Here is a 17,005-nt window from a genome sequence, read left to right as displayed (position 1 = left end):
TCTGCAATTGAAGCCTGACAAAATATAGGAAGACACCATGGTCATCTTTTTATTCCCAGTATCACCAGTACTATGCCTGCACATATTAAGAACTCAGCATATATATATAAAGCAACGTTTATAGGCAAAAGGATGCAAAATTTTGTTCTGCAGCTACAAACTTGACTGATCTTTGGATTAAATTCAGATTTCATCTTGCTAAATGTATAGTATATGCCATCTTACATATATACATATCGTCGTCGTCGTCGGCAGCCGTCCGTCTCGAGAGACGATGGTGTAGCTTCTTAAGAGTCTATCTGCACCGCCGAGAATGGCTGTGCAGTCCGACTCGGGAGTGACACGGTATCTGTCTCCTCCCGTGTTGAATCGACATCTTGCGATGAAGCTGGAGTGTCCTCTCCAGTGAAGCTGAAGCTACAGAGCCTGGGCAGGGTGATATGGAGGGTCTGCCGTTGCCCATGCAGCAGACCCCCCCTCTCTTCGCAGCTGAAGGGTCCAAGGGAAAGACGGAGTCAATACAGCTTGGCTTCAGGTGCGCCGCAGGAGTTGCCGGTGTTGACTACAACGTCAAACCGCCTTAGGGACTCTGGCTCCGGATTTTCTGTCGGGGTTTACTCCCTTAGCCTTTCCCCTGAAGAGGTATGCCGCAAGGCAGCGGAGGTTTTTTGGAGTCAGAGTTTTCCTTCTCTGATGTGCCCTGACTGGAAGATCGAACCAGCGACACTTAGCTCGCAGGCCGACGCTCGATCCACTGAGCCAAACCAGCCAGGGGAATATATACACATCACAGTAAGAGTATTTACTATAAACACATGTATGTATTACACACAACCATGTATACGCTCATACTTTTTCCAAAATAAAAAAATCAATAAGCTATGTGCCTCAAGACCGTCAGTGTATATTAAAAGAAACAACTAGCAAAACCTTAAGGAAATAGCATTTTATGGTTCAGAAAAGAGCAAAAACTACTCCACGGCTTAAACTATGTCTTAAAATGAGATATTCTGGCAAATACCCTCAAATCCCAGCAAACGCTAACGTACACAACCGCTTTACCTGATCGTGCGGCTCTTCCTTCTCTCGCGTCTGTAGGCACTGGGAGCGGAACACCTTCCAGCTTCAGGGTAAAGACAACTGCTGTGAGCGCTGCACTCCGAAATGCGGCCGGCGGGCCAGCCGCCACACTGGTGCGCCCGGGACGGCCCCCAACTCCCACCAGCTCGGTATAAACTCCCAGAGGCAGCCCCGGAACTTCCCCCCTACCTGCGCGCCCCGCCGCTGCCGCACCGGGGGCTTGGGCAAGCGAACACGTGCAGCAGCCGATGAAACGGGGAGCCTTCCAGCGGGCAGTACACCTGCACGACCAGGGCGAGCGGCTGCCTGCAACACTCACACACCGGCCTCGGCGCTGCTACCGTGGGCAGGGCGTCCTGAAGGCAGGCGCGGCGCTCAGACCCTGACCGTGCTCCGGGACGTAGCCCACTCCCCACCTGGCAGCCCTCGCCAGCGCCCGCCCACCCCCTCCTCCCCCGACTCCGGCGCCCCGTCTCACTGGAAGGCCGCCCAACTTGCTAACATTCCAGGCGCCGGGCCCCGTGGGGCAGCCATGCACCGCAGCGTCTCGAAGGCCGAGCAGCACCGGCTTCCGAACGGCCGCCATGACGACTGGGCCCCACCGCAGAAGACGAACTACGGGAGCCGAGACGGCACGTTCCTCCTCGCCAGTGCACCTCCGCCTCCTGCGAGCAGGGCCGGCCCCCTTACGATTCTTTTCTGGGAGGGCGCCTCGGAGCCGCGCGGGCGGCCTTTGCTGTCGGGCCGCAAATGCTCGGAGTTCCAGGCATTTATATGCCTTCTAAGGCACTGCGATAGAAGTAGCACACTCTACTACTGCCATAAAGTTTTACCTGAAATAAGCGGGATAATAGTATTATCTTTAACAAGAAAAAACAGTTCTAATTTTTTAGAGATAACACATCAAAATGATTATAGAAGAAATGCTATATCTGGACTTTCCAAAACGTGATGGAGGGGGATAGATAAAATAAGACCATGCGTTGATAATTATTGACATTTGGTGTCAGGCACAAGGAGGTTTTTTTATACTATTGTAATTTTCTATAATAAAGTTTTTGAAATACCTGTGGCACAACATAGGTGAACTTCAAAAACATGCTAAGTGCAAGAAGCCAGACACAAAAGGCTGCGTTCTAGAAAAGGTGAACTTTAAAGATAAAGAAATCAGATCAATGGGTTTGGGAGGTAGGGATTGTCCACAAAGGGGTGCCAGGAACTTTTTTGGGTGATGAAAATGCTGTATATCTCAATTGTGTAGGTTACATGACTGCATACATTTTGTCAAAATTCAGAACTGTACACCAAAGGAAGGTGAATTTTACTATATGCCAATTACATCTTAATAAACCTGACTTAAAAAATGTATGTTGCAAAAGTACTATTTCAGGCTTCATACCATAGTGTGTTCAAAAGAAATGAGAGGATTTTTAAGGATCTGCACTGCTACCAAACTCAAGGGGTTCACTACTTGGGGTGCTCTATTCAAAAGTGAGATGTGGTTGTCACAAGATAGTTTTATTTACTTGCAGCAGATAAAGGAGACAAGACATATAACCAAAGCTCTTGACTCCTAGAAGGGAGGCTTAGTCATTACTAATGTACACTATTTGCTCAATTACATGTTCATTTCTTCTTTGCAGTTGGCTACTTTCATCAAATTGAGTTCCCATCAGATCATCCCATGTACAGCTGCATCTGCAAAATGCTGTACTATATTTTAACATTTAGCAAGAATACCATTTAGAGCTGCTGAGACCTTGAGACACTTGGCCTATCTAATACCTCAAAGGATACAGGTGACCCAACAATGTTTGACTCCAGCCCCAGAGAGGACCTGGAGATGAAACCAATTTTCTCCTGGTTTATTAATGCCAATCTGCTAGCTTTAAAAAGGGCTATAAGCCCTCACCAGTATGGCTCAGTTGGAGTGTTGTCCTGTGTAACCAGAGGGTTACAGGTTCGATTCCTGGTCAGAGTACATGCCTGGTTGCAGGATCGCTCCCCAGTTTAGGCGTGTGCCAGAAGCAACCAGTCGGTGTTTCTCTCTCTCTCTCTCCCTCCCCCTTCCTCTCTGAAAGGCAATGAAAAAAATGTTCTCGGGTGAGGATACAAAAAGAAAAAAATTTTAAAGAGCTGTGATATCTGACCTTGTTGTTCACTTCAGGTGTAGTTAGAGTTAGTTGACATGTTTCCTATGACATATTTTTTATATTATAGTAAAAAGAATCAAGCTTCAAAATTCTTATTATTCTTGCTAACACAGCAATACAGCCTCCAACTGTTACCGATCACTCTCCAATGTCAGTCATTTGTGAGGGTGTTTCTAGAACACTGAGTAAAGTGCCCTTACCAATGTGCCTGGGTATCATGGGGACTGGAATAGAACAAAAAGGAGCTGGGACATCCATCTTTTGTTGCCCTTGGACATCTGAGCTCCTGGTTCTCAGACCACTCTGGGATTTACACCAGCAGCTACCTTAGTTCTTAGGCTTTCACTCAGACTGAATTATACTCTTAGCTTCCCCTATTCTTCAACTGGCAGACATAGTATCATGAGAATTTTCAGCCTCCATAATCACAAGAGCCAATTCCCATAGTAAATCTCAAATGACTATACATAACTCTAATTCATATACTGTCCAATATTTGAAACAATAGGCAGCCATGGGACACTTAACTGGAAGCGGCAAGTGATGATAGTGGGACTGATGAGGGGCAGAATAAAAAAGGGGAAAATGACATGTGGCCAGTTGTCCTGTGCCAGTTCCTCCTGCAGTAAGAGAAGACATGAGACCTGGCAGCTGGGCCTAGGGCACAGTGGGCCACTGCTAAGAGATCTTTCATGTGAAGCCGAATTAGCCTGATATCTGCCACCTTGAATTTTTCCTGTCTGCAGACTTTTTGTATCCTAGTTATTTTGTAAAAGAGGAAGTGGCTCTGATTGGGAAAAGGCTTTTGCTTTACATCAGCTACATTAAGAAAGGAGGTGAGCTAGGAGCCTAAACAGAGCTCAACTGTCAAAAGAACATCAGTCTCCACTGCAAATCATTCATTTTTGTAATTAAAAAAAATAAACCTACTTCACCAATAAAAGATGAGAAGTGCTGACAGTTTCTAAGTATCATTTGCACCTGTATGGTTCCTTTCTAGAATCACGATATTCTTCACTGAGACTATGAGGGTGTAGTTTGCTTTCTTATGGGAGCAGAAAAACATGAATCCTGACTTTCCATATTATGGAAGGTATGTGACCAAGCCAGATACAATTCAGAAGTGGGTGACTCAGGAGAGAATGGGGTAAATGTAGCACAGTTGACAGGATCGAGGGCAGCAGATTCCCCGTCTGAATTTTGTATTCTGGTCTAGGGTATAGGTCCTGAAAGCTCAGCCTCTAGTCTGCCCATCACTCTTTAAAATTCCTTTTCTGCTTAATTAGCCAGAAATATTGTTTAATACCTTGGATAGAAAATAAAAAGGTAGTTTGCTCAAAAATTCTTTTTTCAATGTCTACTTTATAAAAGGAAAGAATTATCTGGGCATCTGGCCAGGTGATAGTAGTCACCCTTAATCTGGGCCAGGGATTCACCTCAAACATGTAATCTCAATTAGGTGTTTAAAACCACCCAATGAACAGAGGTATAGAATTCCTCCACAGTCACAAAGGTGAGGAGTGGAAGATGGAGAAAGGGTTTGATTACAGAAGCCAAGTTGCCCTTGTGACTCTGATTGTGCCCTACCCCACCCACTCTCTTCTTGAGGGACCATCCTCCATTCTGGAGCTGCTCACCACTTACAGTCAGGCCTCAATCAAGACACATCACTCTGCCTGCGAATTCTTTTTTGTTTTTTGGTTTTTTGTAAATTTAGTTATTTATTTTTTCTGATTTTTAAAAAATTTGTCTTTCATTGTTTTTTTTTACAGTTTTTCCATTTTACCCCTTTGCACTCTCCTGCCCCACCCACTTCCCCCGCTAATTCTCGCATAAAGCACCATCTCAGAAAGCAAGAGGCTGAGTTTACAACCTCCTTTGTGGCACCTTTATTTTTCTACCAGGTACATGAACAGTGTGAACATGGGTCAGAAAAATCAGCTGCACTGAAATACTCCAGCTAATTGTAAAACAGAGGGATGAGGACAGAGGGTGGAGGTGGCAATTCCAGACCAGCTTCTTAAAGGGCTTGTGGTCTAAGCCCATGACCAGAGGGTGCTCTGGGCGGGACCACGCAGTGCAAACTCTGGTGAGGAGGGACGAGAAGGACAGTCACAACAGGGACTGCAACCCAGCATAAGTTTATTGGCTTATGGCATCACGCTCCTGCTTGATGAAGTTGATCAGCCCATTGGTGGAAGAATCATGAGAAGTTACTGGGCTGTTGCCATCAAGCTCAGGCTCAATTTTCTTAGCCAGCTGCTTTCCCAGCTCCACTCTGTGAGGAAGAGGAGAAAGAATGGTGTGAGAAAGGTCCCAGTATTGCTAGTGAAATCCACAAGCATTCCCCACCCTCCCCTTGAGTCAGCAACTCACCCCCATTGGTCAAAGCTGTTGATGTCCCAGATGATGCCCTGAATGAAGATCTTGTGCTCATACATGGCTGCAGAGATGGCAGACAGTGCACATTAGGGCTCTACAAGGCCAGCACAACTTACCCCAAGCTGGGCGGCACCGTCCCCACTCACTCACCAATCAGGGCTCCAAGAATGAATGGTGTGAGCTTGCTGAACACAATAGAGTTGGTTGGACGATTTCCTTCAAAGACCTTCAGAAAACACCCAGGAATGTTTCTGTCAGTCATGATCCCTAAATCCTCAGAAGGGAAACCCACCCTGCCCAAGAAGCTGGGATATGTAGATCTTTGAGGACAGTCCCTCTTACTGTGTAGGACAAGCCAGGCACGCCACGAGTCCCTGCCTTGGCCCCAACTTCAGTGTGCCACCCGAAGCCCACTTCAAAAGTGCTGACCTTGTGTGGCAACAGCTTCTCCAAGTCCTCTGGACTCTTTCCTGCAGCCTGGAGCTCTTTCCGAGCCTCCTCTGTCGACTTCCCCTTCATCAAGGCCTCAGTCTGGGCCAAGAAGTTGGCCATGAGGATCTGACGAGAGACATCCAGTTATGTTTCGAAGCACTATCTGAGCTTCAGGCAGAGGGACTGACTTCCTGGCACTTCCCAGTCACGGTTAGTTCCAGCCTGAGCCAGACTGCCAGCCCCTGCTCTGGAGTTCAGTTGGATCAAGAGGGGATAGCAAGGCACATCTGATCACACTGGAAAGTATGTAACTACCCCTTAAGGAATATGTACTATTATACTTGCCAAGGGCCCTGCTAAGAACGTGACTGACATCTATTCAGATCCCGAGGAGGAAAGGCATCATCTCTCTTGTAGTTGAGCCTCAGTTTCCTCAAGCGAACAGCACTGACACGCAGAGTACAGAGGGGAGGAATCTGATTTCAAACCCAGGTCTCTGAGTCCAAAGCTGGTGTCCACAGTAACCCATGCTATTCTGCACACCTCAGACAAGGTGTGATCAGTCCTCTTCAAGGACTTTGTCAGGTGAAGAGCTGCGGTAGGCAAGACCTTGGCTCCATGATTTTTGCCCCCCTGCTGTTATGCCTGTGTATGTTACATTACATGGCAAAGGGATTTTACAGATGGAATTAAGGTTACAGACCTTAAGATCTGGAGATTAGGCAAATGTGCCCAATGTAATCACATGGGTTCTTCAAAGCAGAAGAGGAAGGCAAATGAGTCAGTCACAGAGATGCAACAGAAGAAGAGGCAGGAGAGAATCAAAGCTTGAGCGAGACTCAACCTACCACTGCTGATTCTGAGATGGAGGGGATCAAGAGCCAAAGTGGCTTCAAGAAGCTGAGAGTGAACCCCAGCCACCAGCTGGCAAGGAAACTGGACCATGGTCCTAACCTGAGCAGAGACTCAGCAGAGCTTGGTGGACTTCAGACCCACAGAAATTGAGATAATAAATGGGTGTGGTTTTAAGCCACTAAATTTGTGGTAATTTGTTATGACAGGAGTAGAAAACTAGTCTCACTGCCGATGAATACAGCAGATGTTACGAGGTCTGGGTGTAATGTGAGCCTAGGAAAGTGTAAGGTGAGTATGGATGGTGGCAGGGGGACTCTTACCTTGTGATGCAGACCCTTCCTTATTGGGTGTTGAGTCTGGACAGGGATGAGGAAGTCACAAGGTATTATCTTGGTACCTGTGAAGGGCACTGTGGTCACCTAGGCATCTACCCCCGCCCACGGGGGAGAGCACTGACCTAGTGGAGATTCCACGGTGGTGGGCCTTCTCCCTTCCAGCAGCACCCGCGCCCAGACCAAGCGGGCCCTACCTTGGTGGATGAGCTGGTAGAAGGCATGCTGCCCATTGGTCCCTGGCTCCCCCCACACAATGGGGCCCGTCTGATGGTCCACACGGGTGCCGGACTTGGTGATGTACTTCCCATTGGATTCCATGTCACCCTGGAAGGTGGACAGAAACCCAGCCCTCTATCTGCAAGGGTTGCTCCTTTGTGCACTGTGCCCAACTCCTGTCTGGGATGTACCAGGGTTACCTGCCCTGCCCTGGCCTTGTGAGATTATCTTTTTACCTCCCCTCACCTGTGAAGACACAGGCTCACAAGCTTTCTAGCTTAGACCACTCTGAAGGAAGGACCCATGACCAGGAGAAGGTGGGTGTAAAGGTTTCTAGGAAGACCTCCCTAAGAGCAGAAGTTGTTCACAAAATCTTCAACTGGTTTCTTAAGGGAGAAGCAGGCCGGCATTCACAGTGGACAGCCTCTGAGGGCTGTAACCTCAACTAGTTCTGGCCCTTGGAGTGTCTTTGCTCCTCCTTTAAGCACAAAATTCTCCTCCAGGTGTTGGTGAAAGTCTGCTGCGCCTGCCCAAGGGCTGCAGGGCAGGGCAGGGGCCAGTTTGTGCTGAACGAAAGCAGGCACAGATGTGGAAGGGCTTCTGCCCAGAGCAGAGGCTGGACTAGCAGCGGGGCTTTGGGGACTCTGGAGATTCCAGCGGGGGGAAAAGGCACCACAAACTAGGTGTGAACTTGCTTTTCTGGAGGGACAAAAGTAGTATAAGCCACAGGCGTCCTGACCTGTGGCCCCGCCCTGCCGCAGGCACATAGAGTGATGTCCAAGGAAGAAATGACCCAGCTGGGAAACATGCCCTGAGCCAAGCCAGGGCCTGACTGGCCAGAGCACCATGACACCCAGTCATGCGCCTCCCATGGAAGTCAAATTCAGTTGACCCTCAGATCAAACAGATCCTGGATGCAAATATTGACCATGAGATGGGGAGCAGAGGCATGGTCAAGGGTAATGAGGAAAAGGGCCCTGGAGGTGCAGAAAGCTAGGTACCCAAGCTCATGGGCCCCTCAGACCCCCCACAAGCTGCACTGTCCCCAAGGCCTGCCTGGCAGCTGGTACCTGCTGGAAGTAGGCAGCAAAGCGGTGCAGGTACTGGTCATAGGGCAGCATGGCATGCGTCTCACACCCAAAGAAGTTGATGTACCAGATACCCAGCAAAGCCAGCAGGACGGGGGCGTTCTTCTCCAGGGGTGTCATGCGGAAGTGCTGGTCCTAAAACGAGAGCAGGTGGGTGGGCATTGAGCAGCTGCCAGGGAGGGAAGGGGTAGGGGGAGGGGTGGGAGCCAGACTAGCTGTGCGCCTATAGCCAGCCTTGGCAGAGAATATGAGCCTCTGTACTCACCATCCAATGAGCCCCTGAGAGCAGCTGCTCGAAGTTGTCAAATCCTATGACACAAAAACAACATCAATAGAAATGGTCATGCCCTAAGCCCTCCTGGCTGTAGACACAGCTTCTTCTGGAACCAGGAAAAGGCTAGATGTGGAGCCAAAAGAAAGAGGATCTAGAGGGAGCTGGGCCCGCAGAAAGCCTCTCTAAATCAGAGTTGGATCTGAGCACAAAGGTGGATCTAACTCTGCCTCACGTGGGAAACAAGGCCTTCCCAACACCCACTACAGAAACAAATAGGACTGTAGTTGTGAAGGGTACAGAGAATGGCCAACCTGCAAACGCCAAAGAAAACTCGGTCCATCCCTCATGACCTGAAAGGAATGTACCAGTCAAGGGTGGCGAGGCCAGTGGCCTGTGGGGACAAGGAAGGTGCTCAGTGGTAGGAGACCATCCAGCCTTAGACTTCCAACATTGTCTCCTAGTCCAGAAACACACACTCACCCACGTGCAGGGCAATGGAGAGTCCGATGGCTGACCACAGCGAGTAGCGTCCTCCTACCCACTAAGAGAGACAGGAAAAGTGGTGAGGAAGGGTTGGCACACCCACCCACCCCACCTCCTGCCACAAAACTTGCCCCCTGAGAGCAATGTTCTTCCACAGGTGCAGCTCAGAGCGCCCGGGCCAAACCCACCTCTGGCCAGGTGCTGGGACTAACCACAAGACCTTACCATGGCTGGCTCTGTCTTCTCAGACAATGGAAGACTCAGTGCCTTATACCTGTGCCACGTCTGGCCTCCTCAGACACCGACAGACCCAGAATCTCATACCTGTGCCAAGTCTGGCCTCCTCAGATGCCGACAGACCCAGAATCTCATACCTGTGCCACGTCTGGCCTCCTCGGACACCGACAGACCCAGAATCTCATACCCGTGCCACGTCTGCCCTCCTCAGATGTAGACAGACCCAGTGCCTCATACGTGTGCCTTGGACACCGACAGATCAGAATCTCATCCCTGTGCCTGGTCGTGCCTCCTGGGATACCAACAGACCCAATGCCTCATACCTGCGCCAGGCATCTTCAAACACTGACAGGCCGTGTCTCATAACTGTGCAAGGTCCCATGTCCTCAGACACCAACAGACCCAGCACCTCATCCCTGTGTTTAGTTTATCACTTGGACACTGACAGATCACAATCTCATACCTGGGCCTGGTTCTGCCTCCTCGAACACTGACAGGCACAGCGTCTTGTATGTGTGCCATGCTCTACATCCTTAGTAACAGGTTCAGCGCCTCATACCTGGGCCCAAGCACACTTCCTTCAACAATGAAAGACCCATACCACCTATCTGATCTTGGCCCCATCGCTCAGATACTGAGACACAATGCCTGAGACATGGGCCCGGCCTTGCCCCTTCTGACACCGACAGACCCAGCACTTCATATCTGGGCCCATTCCCAACACCTCAGGCTGTGCTGACAGACCCAGCCCCTCACTCCCAGCCTCCTGAGACACCGACAGGCCCCATGGCTCATACCTGGACTTCACTGTTCACCTCAGCCTCAGCCCCAAGACACACCAAGTGCCTCTTCATGCCCCACTGCAGACTCCACTTTGTATCACCAGAATCCACAGAACTTCATTCACATCTTCTTAACAACTATTTATGGAGCCCTTGGCACATTCCTAGCACAGGAAATGGAAACAGTCCATGGAGGAGAAAGAAGTATATGAAACAATCATGCCAATAAATGTGATGAAGAGATACAAGAGTGTGGGAGAAAGAAAATAAGAGTACAGAAACCAATTGTAAAAGGAATCTGAGGGGTGCTTGAGCCTAGATTTGAAGAAAAGCAGGCACTACCCAGGGAAGCACTGAGGAAAAGCATTCCAGCAACCAGAACTGCAGGTGCAAAGGTCCTGTAGCAAGAGCAGCCTTTTCTCAATAGTGAGAGAATTAATCCCCACGGAAAATGCTTTAAGGCTAGTACCCTTCTAGACGCACAGGACAGATGCTAATTTCATTACATTCAATGGATGCCTTAAGGCTTAGGACTTAATTCTCTCCTGGAAACCCACTGAGATAGGCTGGCCAGGAGGAAGCACAGAATAATCTAGAGGACTAAGGAAGAAATGGGGACTGGAGGGTAGAAGCTGAGAGGCTAGGCTGGAGAATGGAGAAGTCAGAGTGAGGTGAGAATGGAAGCAGGAAACCACTCAGGACCCACAGTGGTCATCCAGAGAACAATGCTGCCCTGGGGAGTGCAGATTCAGGAGGTTCAATCCAACAGGATGAACTGAGAGAATGCGAGAACCAAGTGTGGTCCAGAGGTCTCTGCATTGCGTAACCAGATAAATGGTGGGCCCCTTCACCTGGAATGGGTCCAGGTTTGGGGTAACCTTACCTGACATACAGAGTTCCACTAGAGACATCATGCCTAACATAGGCTCTCGGATATCACCAAACAGACTCATTTCTAGAAACTGGACTAAGCAGATAGCCAGCTCTCAGACTGACAGATTCCAGGCTGCTGACCTTGGCTGAGGCTAGGTCTTCAGACCTCACTTTTTGGAAAGCAATGCCAGCAATGCCAGCGTCTGGCTTGAGCCTCTGAGGCCTCAGTCTGCAGACACAGGTCTCTAGAGCTCATCTATACCTAAGTGGGCCTCACCTTATAGATGTAGCTCCTCGGTCCTTTCAACATTCTGTGCCTCACATGTGCCCCAGACCTTGCTTTATCTAACAAGGTATAATCCTATCCTTTTCCTCACCTGGGTAAGTCAGACCCTATGCCAATCAGACTCCAACACTACAGACCATATCTTGGACTGGTTATAGATCCTCACACCACTGCAATACCCTGAGCTCAGCCCATTACACCTGACCAGGATGCCAACCTGGTTCAGAGCCTTCTATCTGTCTTACCTTATCCTAAAGCCTCTCAAGACCTTCCCAGGCAGACCCAGGCACACATACCTAAGAGTGATTGTCTTTTCTTTAATGAGAGCCCGATACTACCCATCTAACTGTGCCCAACCCTACCACTGAATGTCCCACCTGTGTCTGACCCACCTTTTCAGGCCTTACCAGCTACACCAATTATGCACTCCTGGGCTAGATCTTGCCCACTCGTTTCTCCTAACAAACCCAAGGATGCCAATTTGTACCTCAATCCAGGTGGCAGGAACCCACCTAAGATCACGTTTCTATACCTCTGCCCATGTGACCTTGGATCCATGGTCACTACTGACAAAACCAGGAGGTTAGCTCTGTCTGTGTCCTACTCCAGTTCTCACACTGCAGGTTTATACACCTGTCAGAGGCGGAGTTAGACAGCTCAGCTAATGGATCAAGTTTCATGTACTTGTCTGGGCCTGACCCTTGCATCTCAACCTATAGACCCAGGTCCACCTCTCTGAGCCCAACTCAGACTCCTCACACCTTCCAGAGAGATCCGGCTTTATCTACATCTTGAGAGACCCAAGCCTACATCCAATGCTTGACTATGATCTTTACATCTTCTAAACAGATCCAACAATACCAACATTAACGACCCTTCCTTAACCTCTGCACCAATACCTCAATGAGGAGTCACAGACCTCATCAGATGCAACTATCTCTACATACCTGTGCTCCACAGACCCCACCTGAAAGATGTAGTTCTACCTACCTGTGACTAACCCATGCTCCCCAAGCCTAACCTATAAGACCTGGGTCAACACACCTGAGCCAGAACCATGCTCCAAGGACTTCACCTGCAGGATCCATGTATACATATATCTAGCTCCAAAGTCCTTGCTTGAGAGTCATATCTATCTACTTGTGTGCAACTTTGGCCCCTGGGGCTCCTATGAGCCTCACAATGTTCTGCTTTACCTGGAAGGCCACTGTTCTTCACGCCTCACCCCAAAGACCCAGGGGTACCTACCTTCATCTGAATCCAACACCTGAAAAGAACATTTACCTACCTGTGTTCAACTCTAATTCCTTAAGACTCATAAGACACTGCACTTGGCAGTTGGGCTTTGCCTACCTGCTTTTGACTCTGGTTCCTCAAACCACACTTGGTGGGCCAGCTCCACCTACCTGTGGATTGCTCCTGGGCCCTCAGACTATACCTGATGGGCCAGCTCTATTAGCTGTATATGACCCTGGCTCCCTACACTGTACTCAGTAGGTCAGCTCTACCTACCTGGGCTTGAGCTTCCCTCCTCAGATCACACCTGGTAGGACAGTTCTGCCTACCTGTGCTTGACCTGGGGTCGTCAGACAGCACCTGGCAGCCCAGCTCTGCTTACCTGTGCTCGATCTTGGCTCCTCCGACCACAATTGGTGGGCCAGGTTTATCTACCTGTACATGACACTGGCTCCTTATACTGTACCTAGTGGGCCAGCTTTGCCTACCTGTGTTTGAGTTTGGCTCCTCAGACCATACCTGGTGGGACAGTTCTACCTACCTATGCTTGACCCTGGGTCCTCTGATGAAACCTGGCAGGCCAGATCATGCCTCTGGCTCCTTACACAGCAGCTGGTGGGCCGACTCTGCCTACCTGTGCTTGACTTTGACTCCTTTGGTCCTATGTGATAGGGCACCTGTACCTACCTATACATGACTGTGGCATTTATACTGTATCTAGTAGGCCAGTTCTGACTACCTGTGCTTGAGCTTGGCTCCTCAGACCACACCTGGTGGGATAGTTCTACCTACCTGTGCTAGACCCGGGGTCCTCAGACAGTACCTGGCAGGCCAGCTCTGCCTACCTGTGCTTGCCCTTGGCTCCTCTGACCACAACTGGTAGACCAGTTCTACCTACCTGGACAGATGCTGGCTCCTTAGTGGGCCAGCTCTGCCTACCTGTGTTTGAGCTTGGCTTCTCAAACCACATCTGGTGGGACAGTTTTACTTACCTGTGCTAGACCATGGGCACTCAAACTAATCTTAGCAGGCCAGTTCTGTAAACCTATACATGACCTGGGCTCCTTACACTGCCGCTGGTGGGCCAGCTTTGCTTACCTGTGCTTGATCCTGGGTCCTCAGACAGCACCCGGCAGGCCAGCTCTGTCTACTTGTATATGACCCTGGCTCCTCATACCGTACCTAGTGGGCTAGCTCTGCTCACCTTTGCTTGACCTTGGCTCCTCAAACCACATTGGGTAGAACAGTTTCTACCTACTCATGCTGGACCTTAGATCCTCAGACAACAATGGCAGCCTGTTCTACCTACCTGTGCTTGACGCTGCTTCCTCAGACTGAACCTGGCAGGCCAGCTCTACCTTTAGACAACCATGGCTACTTACTCTGCAGCTTGTGGGTCAGCTCTACCTACCTGTGCTTGACCTTGGATCCCAGAACACACCGGGAAGGCCAGCTTTGCTTACCTATGCTTGACCTTGTGGCTTCACACCTCACCAGACTGGCCAGCTCTGTCCACCTGTGCTTGACACCCAATCCTTAGACCTCACCCAGTGATTTGATGCTGACTCCTCAGAGCACACCTGGTAGACCAGTTTTATCTGCTTGTTTTTGCTCCTGGCTGCTAAGACTGTACCTGGTGCGCTAGCTTTGTCTACCTGTACTGCATCTTATCTGCTTACACCTCATCAGGGGCACTGAGTTCTTACCTGAGCTTGACTGACTTTAGATTTCACTTGTCAGACCCAGTTTAACTTGCCCTGGTCCTGGCTCCGTAGACCTTACATGACAAACCCTGCTCTACCCACCTGCCCTTATCTAACACTGACCAACCCAAGGATATAAACCTGTGCCAGATGCAGACTCCATGGACCTTACCTGAGAAACTCAATTCTATATATCCGTATCTGGCCACAACTCCTCAGCCTCACAGGATAGACAGATGCAGTTCTTCCTGCCAATCTTGATCTTACCAGAAATATCCAGATCTACTCATAGTACCCAATCCCAGCTCCTCAGATCTCACCCAAGAGACCTTGCTCTATCCACCTATCTTCACTTCATATTCTCAGAGGTCATCTAAGAGATTCAGTTCTTTCTAGATGAGCCTAATCATGGCTCCCCAGGCTTCACCTACAAATCTGCTCTAACTACCTATGCCTGAGCTCAACTGTGAGAGTTGAACGAACCTAGCCATGGCTTTTCAGGTCAACCTACATTGGCTCGCCCTTGGTTTCATACACATTATTCAAAACACTCAGCTCTGCCCACCTGTGCTTAACCCCAGCTCATCAGATGTAGAATAAAACCAGAGTCTAGCCTCTGCAGCTTAGATCTTACCTGTTCAAGACCCAAAAATACTGACCTATGTATCTCACCTCAACTCCTCCAACCTCACCTGACAGACCTGCTCTACATACCTGAGTCAGACCCAGAATTCACAAACCTTTCAGACAGATGCAGTTCTACCTCCCTTTGCTTGACTCCAGCTTTTAGTCTTTTCCCAAGGGACCAGGACCATCGACCTCTGTGTAACATCAGAACTGCTCAGATATCACTTGAGGACCAAGTTCTGACCTTGACCTGACCATGGTCTTCACGGGTCAGACTCACCTCTGTCTCTGCCTATCTTTGGCTCCAGTGTCCTTACCTGACCAATCGTTCTACCTAAATATGGCTAATCTTGGCTTCTCAGGCTTCCTTAAGAAATCTAGTTACACACACCTTGTCTGATTGCAGCTACTAAGACGTCAGACAGATGTGGCTCTATAGACCACTCCTGGTAGACTCCATGGTTACCCCTTATTTGCAGTTTTGCTTCCTGCAATTTCAGTACCAATGGTCAACCATGGTCCAAAAATATTAAATGGAAAATTCCAAAAAGAAACAATTTACAAGTTTTAAATTGAATATCGTTCTGAGTAGGGTGGTGAGATCTCATGCTGTCCTGCCCAGGATGCAAAGCATCCCTTTGTCCAGCATCTTCATGCTGCAGACACTCCCCACCAGTTAGTCATTAGTAGCCATTGGGTTTATTAGATTGATTACCATAGTACCTCAGTTCCTGTGTTCAAGTAACTCTTATTTTACTTAATAATGGCTCCCAAAAGTAAGCATAGTGATGCCTATCGTTCAGATATGCCAAAGAAAAACCATGAAGTACTTCCTTTAAGTAAAACAAGGAAGGAAAAAAACTGCATGCTGAGGTTACTAAGATATACAGTAAGAACATTTCTTCTATCCATGAAATCGTGATGAAGAAAAAAACTGAAGGGTGACTGCAGTACAATAAGATATTTTGAGGCCCTGGACAGGTAGCTCATTGGTTAGAGCGGCATCCTGATATGCTAAGGTTCCAGGTTCAATCCCCGGTCAGGGCACATAAACAATTGACAATGAAGGCATAACTAAGTAGAACAACAATCTGATGTTTCTGTCTCTCTCTCTCCCTAAAATCAATCAATAAAAATATATATTTTGAGAAAGAGATCACATTCACATAACTTTTATTATAGTATATTGTTATAGTTCTTATTTTATTATTAACCTTAAATTACTGTTATTAATCTCTTACTCTCCCTAATTTATAAATTAAACTTTATCATAGGTATGTATGTATAGGAAAAAACAGTATAGATAGGGTTTGGTACTATCCACAGTTTTAGGCATCTACTGGAGGTCCTGGAATGCATCCCTGTGGATGACGGAGGACTGCTGTACAAATCTAACCTGACCAGATACTTCCCTCAGAACCGACAAATTCCTGGCTGTTTACCTAAGCCAAAGAGAAATCTAGTGAAAGCCCACTGTGCCAAAGAGTGTCTGAGTGACTTGCACCTCAGACATATCCTGCAGACAAGGGTCTCTAGGCTTTATCTACAATGAGCCTCATAGACCATGACTTACCAATGTAGCTCCTTAGTTGGTAAAGAACCTGAGCCAACTCCCCAGTCCTCACCTTTTACCACCAGGTGCATTCCCATCTGTCTCTCATGTGGGCTCCTCAAACCCCACCCCAGCCAGACTCCATGCCACAGGCCGTGCCTTGCCTGGATATGGAACCCTGAGCTCTGCCCATTACACCTGGCAGAGAGCCAACTGGCTGACCTGGCTCAGGGTACTTACCTATGTTTGTCTTATCCTGAGTTCTAATCACTGATGTTGACTTCTCAGAACTGATTAGAGAGGCCACAATGTATGCACCTGTCCCAAGCCACAGATCTAAACCTCAACTCACAGATCCAGATTTAAATACCTGTATGCAACTTTGGATCCTCAGACCTCACTTGATCGAAC

General features: G+C 48.7%; 2 protein-coding genes across 5 annotated transcripts in view; both read right to left on the bottom strand.

The window, feature by feature from the left end:
- The window catches only part of PDCD2L (programmed cell death 2 like), a 38,616-nt gene extending 36,875 nt beyond the window's left edge, over window positions 1-1,741 (bottom strand). The window contains exons 1-3 of one of the 4 annotated variants that reach the window (XM_090260546.1): window positions 1,559-1,741; window positions 1,270-1,436; window positions 1,063-1,123 (exon numbers count right to left, since the gene is read on the bottom strand). In XM_090260546.1, the coding sequence (XP_090116672.1) occupies window positions 1,063-1,123; window positions 1,270-1,436; window positions 1,559-1,666 (336 nt within the window). In that variant the 5' untranslated portion in view covers window positions 1,667-1,741. The remainder of the gene's footprint in view (window positions 1-1,062; window positions 1,124-1,269; window positions 1,437-1,558) is intronic. The other 3 variants (XM_090260547.1, XM_090260548.1, XM_090260544.1) reach the window with 3 other exon arrangements.
- A 3,353-nt stretch (window positions 1,742-5,094) lies between these two features.
- Window positions 5,095-17,005, bottom strand: part of GPI (glucose-6-phosphate isomerase) — a 28,523-nt gene continuing 16,612 nt past the window's right edge. Inside the window, exons 10-18 of the mRNA XM_090261149.1 lie at window positions 9,296-9,356; window positions 8,807-8,850; window positions 8,524-8,676; window positions 7,432-7,561; window positions 7,223-7,299; window positions 6,045-6,173; window positions 5,766-5,841; window positions 5,610-5,676; window positions 5,095-5,511 (exon numbers count right to left, since the gene is read on the bottom strand). Coding sequence (XP_090117275.1) covers window positions 5,376-5,511; window positions 5,610-5,676; window positions 5,766-5,841; window positions 6,045-6,173; window positions 7,223-7,299; window positions 7,432-7,561; window positions 8,524-8,676; window positions 8,807-8,850; window positions 9,296-9,356 — 873 coding nt within the window. The 3' untranslated portion in view covers window positions 5,095-5,375. The remainder of the gene's footprint in view (window positions 5,512-5,609; window positions 5,677-5,765; window positions 5,842-6,044; window positions 6,174-7,222; window positions 7,300-7,431; window positions 7,562-8,523; window positions 8,677-8,806; window positions 8,851-9,295; window positions 9,357-17,005) is intronic.

Source organism: Furipterus horrens, unplaced genomic scaffold (genome assembly GCF_987537825.1).
Source record: "Furipterus horrens unplaced genomic scaffold, mFurHor1.1.pri manual_scaffold_13, whole genome shotgun sequence".
NCBI classification, from domain to species: domain Eukaryota; kingdom Metazoa; phylum Chordata; class Mammalia; order Chiroptera; family Furipteridae; genus Furipterus; species Furipterus horrens.
Note: the sequence above shows the minus strand (reverse complement) of the source record. Positions and strands in the feature narration are given on the sequence as shown.